Source organism: Sitophilus oryzae, unplaced genomic scaffold (assembly GCF_002938485.1).
Source record: "Sitophilus oryzae breed Bouriz unplaced genomic scaffold, Soryzae_2.0 scaffold_154_pilon_pilon, whole genome shotgun sequence".
NCBI classification, from domain to species: Eukaryota; Metazoa; Arthropoda; class Insecta; order Coleoptera; family Curculionidae; genus Sitophilus; species Sitophilus oryzae.
Window position 1 is genome coordinate 2,176,813 of NW_022146225.1, and position 17,056 is coordinate 2,193,868.

The 17,056-nt window shown below is 31.4% G+C and overlaps 1 protein-coding gene across 1 annotated transcript in view; it reads right to left on the reverse strand.

Moving 5' to 3' along the window:
* Positions 1–16,903, reverse strand: part of LOC115878980 (N-acetylgalactosamine kinase) — a 31,363-nt gene extending 14,460 nt beyond the window's left edge. The window contains exons 1-4 of the mRNA XM_030895590.1: positions 16,472–16,903; positions 15,505–15,678; positions 14,544–14,751; positions 10,048–10,156 (exon numbers count right to left, since the gene is read on the reverse strand). Of these exons, the coding sequence (XP_030751450.1) occupies positions 10,048–10,156; positions 14,544–14,751; positions 15,505–15,678; positions 16,472–16,584 (604 nt within the window). The 5' untranslated portion in view covers positions 16,585–16,903. The remainder of the gene's footprint in view (positions 1–10,047; positions 10,157–14,543; positions 14,752–15,504; positions 15,679–16,471) is intronic.
* Positions 16,904–17,056: the final 153 nt, after the last annotated feature.

The window sequence follows — 17,056 nt, forward strand, 5'->3', positions numbered from 1 at the left end:
TGTTCTTATTTAAATCAAGGAGAATCTATGATATTTCTCGGTACTAAGTCCTGAGAAATTTGTTTTACTAGATAGTAATAACAAGTCAGTTCAATGTAGTAGTCTTGTTTATATATTAACTAGTTATTGAGCGTGAGTTATATACCCTGCCGGCAAGCGAAACCTTGGGTCGGCGTTTACATATGTAGGAGTGAATCGCTATGGCAATCTAGTAAGTCGGAGAGAGCAAAAATACGAAGTATTTATTACATAATCATTTAATCTGAGGATAGATTCCATGCGCTTGACAAAAAAACTGGTCTTCTGTCTTTTTTCAGTATATCTTATTTTGCTAAGCGTGTTGACCAAACTCTTCATACACACGAAAATCGGCACTCAAGACCAGAAATGCCAGCCCTATTATATAAACAGTATAGTTAATATATAAACAAGGATAACAGTTTTTACGAAAAATAATTCTTTTATATTCTAGATTTTTTTCCAAGTTGCGAAAAAAACAAATAGTTTTGCCAAGAAACGTTTTTTTATTTAGTTTAGAATTCAGTTATCTTTATCCGATTTGTCACATAGTTTTTTTATTCTTCTAGAGCTGATTTTGCACTATAAGAACTTTTGGAGGGCACTTGGTATTCGGCGTATATGCCCAGAGTTTGGATATTCCGAACAAATACAACTCGTACTTTGGCATTAACCCTATTTACTAAAGGGATGAAGACAGTTTCCAAGCTTAAATTTCCACTATGTCTTGTTAGCATTACTACCCAACTAAGCTCAGAGAAACATCCTATCGTTTTTTACTGTTAAAATGTTAAATCAGTTAGAAAATAATGAAGAATTTTAAATGACAATTAAAAATATACATAAAATCAATTACAAGAAGCATATTAAATTGTTTAAACGACAGTTCCTTTAAAATTAGAACAGTCATGTAAAAAAACCTTAGAGGGCTAGATACCTAAAAAGGTCCTGAAAATAACAACCATAACAAAAACCCAAATCTTTTTTTTTGCCTAAAGCTTGGGACCTTTCCCTGTTATTTTAGAATAAAAACAATTAAGGGCACTCAACTTTTAGACCTTAATTATTGTCCCTGAATGTGTCCCTATGTGTGAAAGGGGATAAAATAAGTAAAGAGGATGAAAAGTGGAATACAGTGCGTTGTTCTAGGATAGTATAATAACCCTTAATTAACTCTATAGCATCAATACAGTGTGTTTTTGAAGTAATTAATTATAATCTCTTGATAAACAACGTCAAGTTATATTTAGGAGCAATCAAGATTTATTTTTTTATAGGAGACTATTTTAGATTAAATTTATGATTATATAGATGAAGTAAAATGACAAATATGCGTTTATTTTTGTAGGAGAGTAGGCTTATCTCATCTATTAATATAACAAATTATTTTATTTTATTTCTTAACCATATTTTTAAAGCATGTATAGTCCACAAAATCCTTTTCGAAAAATTTCCATTAAAAATAACTGTGCAGATCTTCCTGAACATATTCAATCAAGGAAAAATCCTCATGACCTCGACAGTATAGTTTTGCCTTGAGACAAAACTGCACGTCTGTGGCTACCTTTACATTTTTATAAATACAACAAACAAGAAAAGTAAAAACTAGATTTGCTAGTTTTGTTTAATAAATAATTCTTACTTTAAGTTTTCTCTTAGCTTTAGTTTTTCTTTGCCAACTCCTACAAAACCCTGGAAAATGTAAATCGGTGTTTAAAATAACATCTATTATGGAAATTCGCCTTGTTTAATTTTCCTATCTTTATTTTACGTTCTGCGTTTTCCCAAACTCTGGCTGGAGGATTATAAATTTTGATTACTCTACTTATACAGCTGTTTATATAATTAGGTAAAAATACATTAGGGTATTTTTAGAGAAAGATTAGCGAAGAATAAGTTTATTTTGTGTCGTTCTGGATTTAAATCTGGTTTGTTTTAGCTTATATTTGTAAAATTATCTTTTTAATAGAGTTTCGACAATCTTCTGAAACATCATGCAATTTTTTGTTTTAACCGAAAATGCTCAAACTAAATGATATAAAAGCCATTAAAGTCAGATATGTGTTACAACATAATTTGATATCAGTTTACTCCCAAAAAATATTTCACAAGCCTCTAAACTCAATCTTTACGAACAAATTGGGTTACGTTTTCAAGCAAACCGCCAACCGTTTGCTTTGCCATTCCAGCTGGATAATTAAATTAAATATAAGGCGAGGAAATGAATATCTTTACTTCGGATTTCGATCTATTTAATTTTGTCTTCTTAAACTGTTCGAATTACTGTTTGTAATTAAACATTGAAATCGTGAAACCCCCAGCTTAGGCAGTGAAGGAATTCAAACGTGGATTGATCATCAACGTTCGGGATAGTAGATAGACTTATAACGACGATAGCGGTTTTCAGTTTAAATTTAAAAACCATTAATAACTTAAGATTTTACTTGAGGATGAAATAGGAATAGATCACACTACAGCGTTTCGAATTTTGAAACGACATAAATACTATTCCTTCAAATATGAAAAGCACCAAGAGTTACGAGATGGGGACGAAATACGGCGGCAGGCGTTTTGTTTTGATATGATGGAAAAAGCAAAAACAAATAGGGAATTTTTAAAAAACATATGTTTCACTGACAAATGCACGTTTACCTTAAATAATGAACCCAATGTTCAAAATTATCGATATTGGAACAAAGAAAACCAACACAGGTTTGTCGAAACAAGGACGCAATATCCACAGAAAGTAAATGTTTGGGCAGGGATATTGGGACACAATATTATCGGGCCATTATTACTTACGCTAAATTTAAATGCAGAATATTATTTGGAACTACTCGAAAATCATATTTTACCTGCTTTACATGATGCCGCTAGGGAAAATCAGGAAGTCTGGTACCAAATGGATGGCTGCCCGGCAGATAGTACCCTGGCTGTTCGGGAATATTTAGACAATAGTTTTAACGGAAACATTATTGGCCTAAATCATACAGTAAATTGGCCAGCAAGGTCTCCTGATATTTCGCCAAATGATTTTTTTCTCTGGGGCCATTTAAGAAACAGGATAATACAAGGATAAAAAATACACAAATCTAGACGAGTTAAAAAATGCTATTTCTGCCGAATGCAATAGAATTTCAGCTTACTAACTAGCGAATGTAAGAAGAGAATTTTATGATCGCCTGGGTTATTGTCTAGCAGTCGATGGAGGAATATTTGAACATCTTCTTAAATCCTAAAGTTCTAACAACTTAATAGTACGTAAATTAATAAGTTATTGAATATTGTAATAATACTATAATTAACCTTGTAATTGATTACTTTAATTCATATTAATTTGTATTTATAAATACATCTTTAAGATTTCCGATGTAGGAATGAGTTTTCAATAATAATAAAGCACTAAATAGGTAAATTTCTGAAATGACAACTTCATTTGACAGTTATCTTTTACCTTGACTGGTGCTCATAAGTAAATACAGAGCCATAAGAAAGGAGAAATATTTAAAAAGAAATCGGCGATAACTCGTAAACGAGCTAATCAAAATTATCTAAAGTTATTCTTTTGAATGTGGGTTTTAGTGCTCTTCTATAAACCTAAATAGAATTATTCTCTAAAATAATTAGGGACCCCAATAATTGACCCCATTAAAATTTACATGGGATTTCCTATGTCCCGTCCGACGATGCAACACCCGGTACACACTTTTCTGTTGTACAGGGTATGAATCAACGATAGAGTAAAGTTCATTATCTCATTTGTTTCGAAGTTTAAGGACGGTTAAGATACATATTCTAAAATTATTATAGAGTATACCGGGTGCTTCAAAAAAGTGTGGCAAATATAACAAATGGTTTTTTTAAATGCAACACCCTATTTTTTATTTTATTTTCAGATTCTGCGTAAAATTCCGTAACTTTTTTATATATTATAATGTTAATGCTAAAATAAATAGTTTTAGTAATATTTAATTTTATTTAAACAAATTTTAGATTGCAGCGTCGTAAAAAATTGTAAAAAATTGTCAGTGATGCCATTGTTTCTGAAGTTGGATAACTAAAATTTGGTAGGAGAATTCTATAGAGATATAGAAAAAGTATACTATGTAAAGATATTTCAGTTAGATGCTACAGGATATTCAAAATATATTTATGAATTTCAACTACTTAAAATTTTTTAAGATTTCCTTTCTTGTAAATTTAATCTAATATTTACGTTGCCATATATTATCAAGAAATTATGTTTTTTTAACTTAAAACTAAAAGAATTTCCAAAAAATTTCTCAAAAATTTCGAATTTTCAATTTTTTTTTTCTGGGGTTGAACTATACTACCAGTTAAAATACTTGCACTTATTTCTGGGACACCCTGTACATAGGCATCGTTAAAAAAAGTGGTGCTTTGTAATAAGTAGAAAAAATCATTTTCAACGAGTTTATATGAAAATTTGCGATCTCTATCGTGTAATGTCTATGGTCCGGAAAAATAAACGAGCGAAATGTTGAACAGGATTTTCCGAATTTCCCGGTTTTAATTATTTATCTTATTTTTGGTATTTTTTTTCTGTTCGTCAATTAAGCTACCTACGTTCGATTAAATAACATTTATTTATTTAAATCGTATAAATTGGAACATTTAAAATCATTTTAAATCACATAATTAAAGTGAATTTATTACATTGTACACATCATGAAATAATTTATTTTTATAGTGTTAAGCTATCTGAAGATGCAGATAGACATAAACCGTTATAACTCATCATACAGTCTCAGGGCTTTGACAAAAGCCAGTAACTGAGACGGTTTTAGAGAGGTTAGTTCTTTATATGTATATCTCCAATACCAGTCGTACTAAAGTATATAATATAGAGAAAATCGATTTCCTGTTATAATGTTTTAACTTTAAATACGGATATAAAACATATGTAATTCCCTATAGAAAATAAGTATTTTTCTTATGGGAAATATACATTTTCATCAAAAACCTACATTTTCCGACAAATAAAAAAGTTGCGTGTATTTATTGCTTTATTGCGAAGAAAAAGAAAATGGAAGAATAAACTGTGTAAAGAAAATTACAAAATTTGTTTGGAGGTTAGAGAAATTGGTTTTTTTATCGATAACATCAAGATTGAATGGAAAAAATAAACGAAATAATCTTGGGAAAGATACAAATGTTTAAAAATGTTTTTTTCTCAGACATTTTGTTGAACTTAAAAGATGGTATATAACAAAACCTAAATATATACAAATTAAACAAAAAAACTCTTAATGTTTTCCTTGTTTTTTTTTGATAAAAGACAAACTTCGGTATTCTAACATAATAACCTGGAGAAAAAGTTGCTAAAATTTAGGTCAAATATGGCGCTGCAACCTAATAAACCCTTGAGCTTTACAATCAAATTCGAAAAACAAATTACGGTTGGGGTGATGTGAGAGAAACAAATCGCATTAAAACTTTACCAGATAAAATTAATGCTAGCTCCCTCCATTAAGACCCTACTTTTTCGTTTTACAATATACTCGAAATATTGCGCAATATTGTGTAAATTATTCAGGTTGTTATGTAGAGTCGATAGATTGAATCACAGTTTTTGATTTTATATTTAAGATTCTTCATTTATATTTTTGATCATTTAATGTTTTGTTGAAATATTTTGTCTCTCTTCCCCTTCCCCTTCCCCTTCCCCTTCCCCTTCCCCTTCCCCTTCCCCTTCCCCTTCCCCTTCCCCCTCCCTTCCCCTTCCCCTTCCCTTCCCTTCCCCTTCCCCTTCCTTCCCCTTCCCTTCCCTCTTCCCCTTCCTCTTTTCCTTTCCTTTCTTTCCTTTTCCTTTTCCTTTTCCTTTTCCTTTTCCTTTTCCTTTTCCTTTTCCTTTTCCTAGCTACGCCATAATTGGAAATAGTTAAATATGGTGAAAAATTTTATAATGATGATAATATCCAACATATGTGTGTTTTTTCGTTTACATACAATGTTTTCCTTGATACAGTTTGACTTTGAATAGGTAAAAAAGACTGACAGGTAAAAAAGTATGTGTAGTCTTGCCTTAATACCGGTTAGATTACCTTAACTTAAATGGCTCTACAACGTCTGGCAGGCTTTCAAACTGGCCCAAAAAGTAAAAACTTATCATCCAACCCGGCTGTACTGAAACGGGGGCTACTTATCCGGTTTTAATGAAAATATCGCCAAAGCGTAAACTTGGAGAATATTTTGAATATTTATGAGACGCTTTAACTCGCCACTCCATCGCATTTTCCATGTTGTTTTAGTTTTATTTTAAAAATCTAATTTAAACAGTTTTTGGGAGGGACAGAGTTCAGTGACACTAGCATGAATAAAATTATATAATTTTTTCCATAGCAACTGTTAAAATTGCCTAAAATCTATCAAAAATAGTAGATAACAGTGAGGAGAGGTTAAAAACTTTATTTCTTCTCGCACGTTTTTTAATTGCTTCCATTTTTGAAAATTTTTGTATTCCTTTTCATAAGTTATTCGGGATTTAAATGGAAGTAGTTTGGATAGGGCGTTTGCCGACTCAGACTGAATATCTGTTGGTAATTTACTTATTTTGTTTTGAGCGATTTCTGGCTCCAATTCAATCAGCAATCGACACGAAAGAGAATTAAAAAATATTGACTCAAAACTGACTAAAGAGGCAGCTTTATTTATTTGTCAAATTACATAGAAACCAACGCCAACCCAGCACAATATTTTTTCTACTCGTAATAAATTCCTTGAAATAATAATTTCTGAATATTTTTTAAAACGTAACTCGCTATATAGACAATCTATGTTATAAAATCTCTAATTAATAACAAAAGTAAACTTTTAAAGTTTAAAAATGTGTACAAAAGTACAACAGAGTAAAAAATAATTTATTTGGACGCTCTTGCGAAAAAAACCTCTAGAACTTTTTCTCTTTTAAAAAGAAACATCCTCCTAGCTACTCCAGGATGTTTTCTATTCCCTTCCCGCCTTTGAGAGCTATCCTGGACGGGTCGATTGATTCTATCCCGATTTTACCCCGTTGAAAGTTAAGCTGGGATGCAGTTCTATCCCCCCAGGAATATTCCGAAAGCTTTAAGATTCCCGGGACGTTGTTATCGAGGTTTGGTAAAAGTTTTAAATTAGGGTAAAATTTTCTTTAGTAGCTTGTCCACAAAAGGAAATAAATGGGATAAAAGAGTTATTTAAATTTGGTACGACTGAGAGACTTCTTCATTTGTTACATAATCGAAAAAAATCATATCTAGAATGCCGCTTTATCTACAGAGTGTCATTGAAATGGTATAAAAAAATAAGGGGGTGATAGTACTCCTAAAAATAGTAAAAAAAGTATAGGGCGAAAAATGCATATTAAGGGAATTAGGGGCACTGAAAGAGTGAATTTAAAAAACGGTTGTTTTGAAATTATAGGCTTAAAAACGAGTAAAATTTCGAAAAAAAATACTCTGCCATAAATTTTGACCCTAAATTAAATGGTGATACTGAAAAATTATTTGGAAAAGCGGAAAGGGTAGTTTTTGCAAGGGTAGGGGGTTGTTTCACGAATAACTTTTTTGAGGTTATTTTTTTGCAATGTGGGTTTATTTTTTGAAAACTACATACTTTTTCCTAAAAAAAGGTACTCTTGTTGCACATCGCCCAGAGCGATGGTTTTCGAGAAAATTGGAGGCAAAGAGTTTGCTCTGATGGGTTGCTAACTGGTTAATCAACATAAACTAATGAAAGTTATGGCGGTTCAAAAGTAACCAAAGTAGTTATCAAATAATTAATTGAAAAATCAAAATTTCATGATTTTTAAAACATCTTATTGCTTTAAAGAACGAAATAATCCACTAGATTTTCTACTTCTGGGGCCACTTGAAAGCTTTGGTTTACTCAGTGCCGATTAATACTGAAGAGCAACTACGGCAATCTGAGATATTAAGAGAACAAATCATGTTGGGTTGCCGCTTATGATTATATGGTCTTAAAATTATAGTAGTAGGCTAGGAAACAAAAAGAGGCAAATTAGTTATGTCAAAATATCAAAACGTTTAAGTTCAGTTTTCATGCATGCGAATTTCGGGCGTTTTTTTAAACGTGTTTATGTAACATTATCATCCATCCATATAATTTTTACGAATTTTTTGGTTAATTATACGTAGATAATAGGTAGTTCTCAGATTAAAATGTCCGAAAGTTCGAAAGGACAATCAATAATTTTAATAAAATTTCTAGGAGTTTTGTGCCGCCGTATTGATTTTAAGAGAAAACAAAGAATTTCGTTACAGGGGTTTATTTCATGTAACGTCATTACAGGTTATTAATTATTAATCCATGTTAGTACTTGATTTCACTTGTTTTCGTGTTTTACCTGTTGTTTTGTGTTACTTATTAATATATTATAACGTTTATGTCGTTTGGATCACCTTTCATATAGCACGGAAGCCGAATCTTAACAATATGCACTACTGGTCCAAATAATGGTGCAAGTAGTTCAGCACCAAGACCGTTGGTCGGTAAATGTTTAGGCAGGAATTCAATGATGGCGAATGATTGGACCTTTATAATTGTCTGAATGAAATGAACTATCCATAATTTCTAAGAAATGAATTGCCAATTTTGTTAGGGGATCCATCATGATAAAATTGCATTTGTTGCAATTTCATCTGCATGAATGCAGTTGGTTTACTTGATGCAGGTGGTGCAGTTGTGTCGCTTATTTGGTATGAATGTGTGGGGCTTCTTGGATACCACTTATTTTAGTAGATAGAGACGCTGGAGCGGCCTGATAAATTAATTAATTACTTAAAAATTAATTAATTAAACAATTAAATGGTATTAAAATGAAATTCAAATATATGTTTTCATATTTTGACGTAACTAAATTACCTCTTTTTGTTTCCTAGCCTACTACTATAATTTTTAGACTATATAATCCTAAGCGGGAGCCTAACATGATTTGTTCTCTCAATATCTCCGGTTAGAGAGAAGATAGAAAGTTGTGGTTTGCGCTGATATTTTGAAAATTTTGTGCTCTATTTAATTGTGCAAAGAGAAGTATAGCCTCCTATTTAATTTTTTTATGCAAAAGCGCAATATCTGTTATGATGTCAAACAGCGCCCTCTAGCTACCACGAAAAATATTATGGAAACAAACTTTATACTGTAGATCATTAAGGAAGAAAGGCTCTTTTAAACGAGCCCTAGTTTGTTTAAATCGGGTAACCCAAACCAGAGTTATCTTTATTTTAATAGAAGCAAATTTAAACTTCCCCCACCACTTTATTTTATGAAATACAGCAAAATACTCTATATCAAAAAAATTACACATTTCTCGATAATTACAATAGTAGTATTTAAAGTACCTGTTCACCTGCATATTTTTGAGAAAACCCCTGTTTTCTGATTGGCTATCAGAGAAACGCCCTCTAGCGGACATTTTTCGAACTTGAGAATAATTTCCAGCGATCTCTCTTGGTCGATTTATTTTATTTAGAATTTTTTACCCAAAGTTGTACGATAAGTAGTTTCTAAGATACAACCGGTGTCCATTCTTAGTTGTCCACCCGGTACTACCTGTCATTTTTTTATATGTACTACCAGTCATGACCTATGCATGCGAAATCTGGACACTTAAAACGGACATTATAAGGAAACTGCAGGTCGCACAACGCTCAATGTAGCGAAATATGCCGGGAATAACCCAGATACACTGTAAAAGTATAGAGTGGATACGACAAAAGACCGAGGTGATAGATGTCATCCACAGAATCAAATCCCTCAAGTGGCAATGGGCAGGATACCTGGCAAGAAGGACTGACAAACAGATGGACCACAAAAAGTACAGCATGAAAAATTAAGGGACATAGAAAGAGACCAAACCTAAGCTGGGAGAACTTGAACCTGCATAGCCAACAATAGACAACTATGGGTCAGATAGTCTTAAATAATGAAAAATTACATTTATTTTAAATTTTCTTATTTTACTGTAAATACTTTTTAATTTTTAATAAATAGGAAACCAGCTGTTCTTACCTTCTTGAGCTAGAAAAGCTATAGCCTGGTCCATTCCACCTCCTTGAGTGCCTATGTATCTTTCTGATGCAGCACATATGTTGGCTAATTCTTCTTTAGTTAGTTTAATCTATAAGAAAAAAAAATATATATTTCATAACTTGTGTGAAGAATATAATAAGATTTTATTTTTATTGAGTATATCTTGAAGTATTTCAGTTTAAATCGTTCATTCAAAATTCTATTTTAATTAAAAAAAAACAGACTTTTCAATCGTCGAAAAAGTCACAAAAGGGTGCGTTGTACTAAAATAACTGAAAAAATCCGAATATTACAAAACCAAATGCCACCACAGCACTCACAATAACGATCAAACTGGTTAAAAGCAATTGTACGTGTTTTTTTTCCAGAAACGATAGATTGAAAAAACGGTCAGGTGAAATCAATCTGTTTTTATTTTGTGAAAAAGAAAAAAATAGCATGTTTCAACTGAAAATATACCATTAAAAGACAGAAACAATACAGAAGCAACTAAAAAAACAAACATAAATTCGTTAAAACCACGCTGAATAGTATAATGTAATCTGGAAATAATAGTTAAACTCACTTTATTTACTTAGCTACAATACATTTTTGAATAATTCATTCGACACAATATATTTTTTAAATAGTAAGTTATAACAAAATATACTTATATGATGATAAGGCAAAGCAAGAATTTCCATTAGCATAAAAACTGGATAAAGTTTTCTCACATTTATGTCAGCATGAGAAAAAAAAATATGGCGATATTACTATATAACTTGGTAATATTTGACGGTAGTTTCATCTCGTTGGAATTTGACTTTCGAAAAATCCGTTTGCCAAAAATAAGCTTTTTACGTCAAGCAGTTTAAGCAGAATCGTGGTTAAGAAATTACCCAACTTTTTGGAACACCCTGTATGGTTTTTTAAAAAATTTCAAAATATGCAGAAAAAAAACAAATAAATTATGCTTGTCCAAGCGTTTTCCCGAAAGACTAACCGTTTTTTAAATAACAAATTTAATATTTGAGGGGCGTTTTCACCCTCTTGGAATTTGAGATTCGAGAAACCCCTCCTTATCGAACCTCTACACCCCACAGTCAATCCGTTTTCCAAAAATCAGCTTTAAACGTCAAGCAGTTTAAGCAGAATCGTAATTACTCAATGGTCATATTTTATGAAACACCCTGTATAAATTTATAAAAAATCTTAAAATATGTAAAACAACAAAATAAAATATACGTGGTTAAGAGTTTTTCCGAAAAACTCACCGGTTTTTAAATAAAAAAATATTTTAATATTTGAGGGATAGTTTCACCCCTTAGAATTCGAGTTTCGAAAAATCCCTTCTTATCGAACCTCTACACCCTAAAGTCAATCTGTTTTCCAAAATCAGCTTTTACGTCAAGCGCTTTAAGCAGGATCGTGATTAATCAATGACCAGATTTTTCGAAACACCCTGTATACATTTTTAAAAAATCTTAAAATATGTAAAAAAACAATATAAAATATACGTGTTTAAGCGTTTTTTCGGAAACTTGACCGTTTTTTAAATAAAAAATATTGTAATATTTGAGGGGTGGTTTCACCCCCTTGGAACTGGAATTTCGAAAAATCCCTTCTTATCGAACTCTACACCCTAGAATCAACCTGTATGCCAAAATTGAGCTTCTTACGTTGAGTGGTTTGAGCAGGATCGTGATTAATCATTATGTGAGTCACTTAACGATTTTATACTATATTGGTATAGATTCGTTATATTATACTCTCTAAATGCAATATTCCGCTAATTCTACAAATACTTTTGTTGTTCTAGTACGGTATTTGTTAAAATTTCCACAAAACAACGCAAATATAAACTCAATCAGGCCATTTTGTAGTTGACAGTGGTTAGCAAGTCAATTATACCAGATTTCCCTTCTCCCTTTACCCCTAATTCCGACCCTTTTACTGTTCTGTGTAAGGGTGGAGCACATAGAGAGGGAAACACAGAATATTTACTGGAATAACGTTATGTAAATTCAACAGAACGTTCGACGTTGTATCGATATCCGCATATTTTCACGCATAATAATATTATTTTGCAATTGTGGGTCTTTTTGACAATGTGGTGGTTATTCAGAAATTAACGCCTATGGGGTTTTTAATCAATTAGAAATGGGTATACAATCAAAAATTTTATAATTAGCTTAATGTTTGTTGTTAATAATATATTGTCACATTATACTAAATTATTTTGTTTACAACCACATATCATCCACATATTATGTAATACTGACATTACTGACTTTTAAAAAAAATTGAAAGTGTCAAATGATCTACATTTCTTCCCTCTTCACCCCATTTCCCTCACTCGGTTTTTCTTATTTCTCGCCTTATTTAATTAAGCAAAATATTCTTGTAATATCTTTATTAAATACTTATCTAACATCAACAAAAATAAACAAGAAGATTAACAATAATAATTGAAGATTATAATACATTTATTTGTTGAAGGTAAAAATGCTAGACTTCTTTGGCTTAAAACCTACATTCTGGCGTTTTAAAAAAAAATCGGTAAAAATACTTTTAAGTTAAACGGTTTTATCTTATGTGCACTGAAAACTAGAAAATAATAATAACAATTAGGTATTTTGAACTTCTAGTTCAGAAATATTTTAGTACTAGGCAGAATAGCTTTTAGGTATATTAGACTAAAATAAAAACGTGGGGCCCCCCTGAAATCCTACCTATGGCAAAGCATATCTTTATACTTTGGTAGATCATGAGCTCGGCGTTCGCTGGTGAAGCCGCCACGGCTGGTTATTGAATGTCAAAATCTCCAGTTACGATTATAGTAAGTCGATGCAATCCACACTTAGTATAGAAGAAAGTATTACAGCAATAGCTAATGGGCCCCACGTTTTTATTTTGGTCTAATATGCCTAAAAGCTATTCTGCCTAGTACTAAAATATTTCTGAACTAGAAGTTCAAAATACCTAATTGTTATTATTATTTTCTAGTTTTCAGTGCACATAAGATAAAACAGTTTAACTTAAAAGTTTTTTTTATCGATTTTTTATTTTCTAGTTTTTAGTATTTAACGGAAATGCCTACCGAATATTCCTCATTCTATTTAATTCATTTAGTGCATCATTATTACATGGTTTTTTACCTGATAATTTTTCGTTGTGTAGCAGTTTCGTTTTTATTTTTGTTTGTTTTTTTATTTATTGTTTCCATGTTGTTCCCACGAGTAATGGACATTTTAACGGTCGACCCCCCCAGAGGTCCAGTAGAGGGGCAAGGCTATAATATACAACAAGAGGCGCCCAATCTTGAGGGGAAAACGCTTGCGACATTACATTTTTAGCCACCCTAATGCGATACAGTCCTCAGCACGTTTTAACCTATTACCTTAACTTGAGTGGTAAACCTACCGCTAACTACGTAGGTACATCTAATCACCTTTTTTTTATCTGTCCTTCTAACGTCACACAATCTTGGACACAACTGTTCTGGACACGACTACTCATGCCCTCACCTAATACGCCATTTTGTAACGACGTCCATCTTGGATTTTAAATTTTGTCATAATCACAGTATTCTACTAGTGTAGCCCTTTTATTTGATACCCATATTGAGGAGGTTGTGGAAAAATATGAAATCCGCCATTTTGTACCAGCGGCTATCTTAGATTTACAATGTTATTGATATTACTATATTGTATTGTCATCGGAACTAAAGGTGTGTACCAAATTTCAGATCAATCTGACAACAGGAAGGTACTTAAATTTCAATTTCTAATTTTGACCCAAATAAACAAACAAATAAATAAATACCGTACGGATCGAGCTAAATAAAACCGTTCAAAAAGCGACGAGTTTGTGATATTTTGATATGTCAGTCTTTTCCCTTAATTCTAGCATTGTCCGTATCATGCTGTGTGTAGCTCAAAGCGTAGATGGCTTTTTCTGCCTTGCCATTTCGCTAAAATATGCCATTAAGACTCTCTCCGAAGCAATATTCTTAGCATTTCTTTCGGCACACCATTTTATGTATACTTTCAATGCTATTTCATATCGCCTCCTACTTTTCTCTGGAAGTAAACTGGCTTCTGCTCTTTTTGCAGCTTCTGTAAGTTCTGGTGGAGTACCAATATTAAAGTAGTCTTCATTATCAGAACTTTCCGACAACATTCTGGCTTCCTATGTTATATAAATTCGAAATAGAGAAATTCAAAACTGTCACTTAGTTGTTTGTTTTGCTGTTGAAGGTTTGCTCCATAACAACCAACCCGTAGCTATAGATTATAGAAATGATAGAACAGAAAACGACAAATTTTCGCAATTTGTTTTTTTTCAAAATAAAATACTGTCCTATTTTTTAATTAATGATGTGGTTGTCAATAAAATAGTATACAAACCTCGGAGGAAAGTTTTCATTATCGTCTCGAGATTTAGTTAATCTCTCTACAGTAATATTAAAAAAATACACCTTATATAATACGTACTTTTAAGGCGTGGGCAGTTGCTAGTGCAGCTGCACTGACCAGTGCGCTGCTGCTGGACAAGCCAGCTCCTTGAGGTATTGTACCTGATACTATCACCTCCAAACCTCGGATTTTATCTTTTTCTTTATCAGAAAGTGTCTCTAAAATTCCTTTGACTCCGCATAGGAAGTACTGGTACCATTTTGGAGCTGTACCACTTAATTCTATCCTGAAAAAAATAACAAATAAAGTTACCAAAAAATAATAACTGTCATTTAAAGGTTTCATAATCAGGATGAAGAAATAGACCATTTTTTTTTCTAGTTTGGTTCTGGTTATTTTATCATATTCTAAATAGGAGACCTAAGATATACAGGGTGAGTTTCCTACGATGTTCTCTATGAAAAGAATTGCAGTTTTGTGGTGTTATATAATATGGCGTGGGGGTGGTGTGTCATAATGAAAGTTGTGTTGGAACCACTCTCTCTAAAATTGTCATGGATTTGATTTCATTTTTATTATAGGTTTATGAATATTTAGGTTAAGTATCGATTAAGAAATTCAGTTTTTTAGATCAGGGGTCTTTGAGATTTAAAATACAGATTTATTTAGATAAGAATGTGGAATAATAAATAAATAAATAAGATAACAATTCAACAATAGTTTATTTTTATTTCTTAATCTAGTGATTATATTTAAAATTAATTTATCCTTTTTAAGTGTTACAGGCGACACTTAAGTAGGTATGTTGAAATTATTTTTATACCTTTTTTGAATTATTTTTATTTATTTGTGTTGAAATACAAATCAGATAGAATCTAGTCAACAATACGAATTTTATAGACAATGATATACTTGATAAACTTCACTAAAAACATTTGTACATTAATTTCAATATTTAAATATATAAATTTTAAAATAAAATTATAATTTCTCATTACTGCAAGAGGTTTTTAGGAAATTGCTTAATTTTGTAACTTACTGTACATCGTTTATTAGAGGACAATGGTAGCTTTCGAATTTTGGGTCCAGGTTATGTAAAAATAGTTTCTTCTGTGAATTTTCCGGAGACACGGCCAGAAATATGTCCTGTTCTATTGCCATGGGACATACTCCATACCCGCAGTAGTCTATGTGCTCCCCAATAAGATTCACCCTGTAACAAACATAAAAATCACCCATTATTTGCAATAAAAACTCTTTTTTCCTGCTCTTTGGTATTTTAGATTCCTGTATATTATGCATTCTTATAATATGAGGTACCCTGTATAGTATAATCATATATAAAGTATAAACATACTTATATAAATAGTTTCAATGTGATCATCTTTTAATCTAGGATGAATCGAGAATTTTTTAAGAAAATAGATAAAATTTATCATCAATTCTAATTATCAGAGCCTACTATGACACCGTTTTTTTTTCGATCTTACAGTAATTTCTGTAAACAAATTAAGAATCATTGAATAATTTGAATTATTTCTTTATTACATTTATTTTAGTTAAAAAAAAATAGATAAATAAAAAGTGAAGTATACCTATACATATATTATTTTTTCTCAAAAAATCTAATGTGGGTTTTAAAAAAGTGCACATATCTTTAGGGCTGGTAGATCTCTATAAAATAAACATATTTTCTCTTTAACGTTTCTCAAATAAGTCCAAAATGGTTTAACTACTTTGAAAATTTAAAAAAAAAATGATTTTTTGCTTAAATTTTTGAAATCACCCATTTTTTTCTGGGTTTTTGTTTGTCTAAATTTAAACTACTATTTATGTTGCTGTATTATTAAGATACACTATATTTTTTAACTGAAATGTTAAAAAATTCCAAATTTTTTATCGATAAATTAAAAATTTTCCAAAAATTTTTTCGCTAAAAAAATAATTGCACTTATTTAAGACTCACCCTGTATAGTACTTTTTATATGAGTTATAATAATATTTACCTGCCAGGTACTCTGATGTAAAATTCTGGCCTCTTGTTATAGATTTCCGAAAACCATTTTTCAATTTCATCGATTTTTCGCGATTTCGGCACTTCGCAGATTTCCACGCTCATTACGACGCGTTTTTTTAGACGTTTTTCCGTGTTTTGTCCTGGTTTAATTGCCGTAACTCGTTATATTTGCTGCCGTTGACACGTTGCGAAAACATTACATAGGTGTGAGTACCTACTCGTTATCTTTTTTGTTTATTTTTTTGAATTCGGCGCCATATTTCAACATTCGGCACGAAAAATCCGCGATAAAACAAGGGTTGGTAGTGGATACTGTCCCTCTAAGTGGTTTGACGTTTACATTTACTCTGTTTTCAATATTTTTTCATGTTTTGGGTTGGACTGCCACGTGTATCAGCTGATAAAACAACTCTAAACCATCAACTTTCATAGACTACAACCTTATAATTCATTATAGCCTTTACTAAATGCTTGAATTTTAATGTATTTTGTTTTTTTATTCTTTTTCTGTATAATAATCTTGACGTATATTTCCTGAAATATCTTGAAAATCATGCGGAAAAAGTTTTAAAAA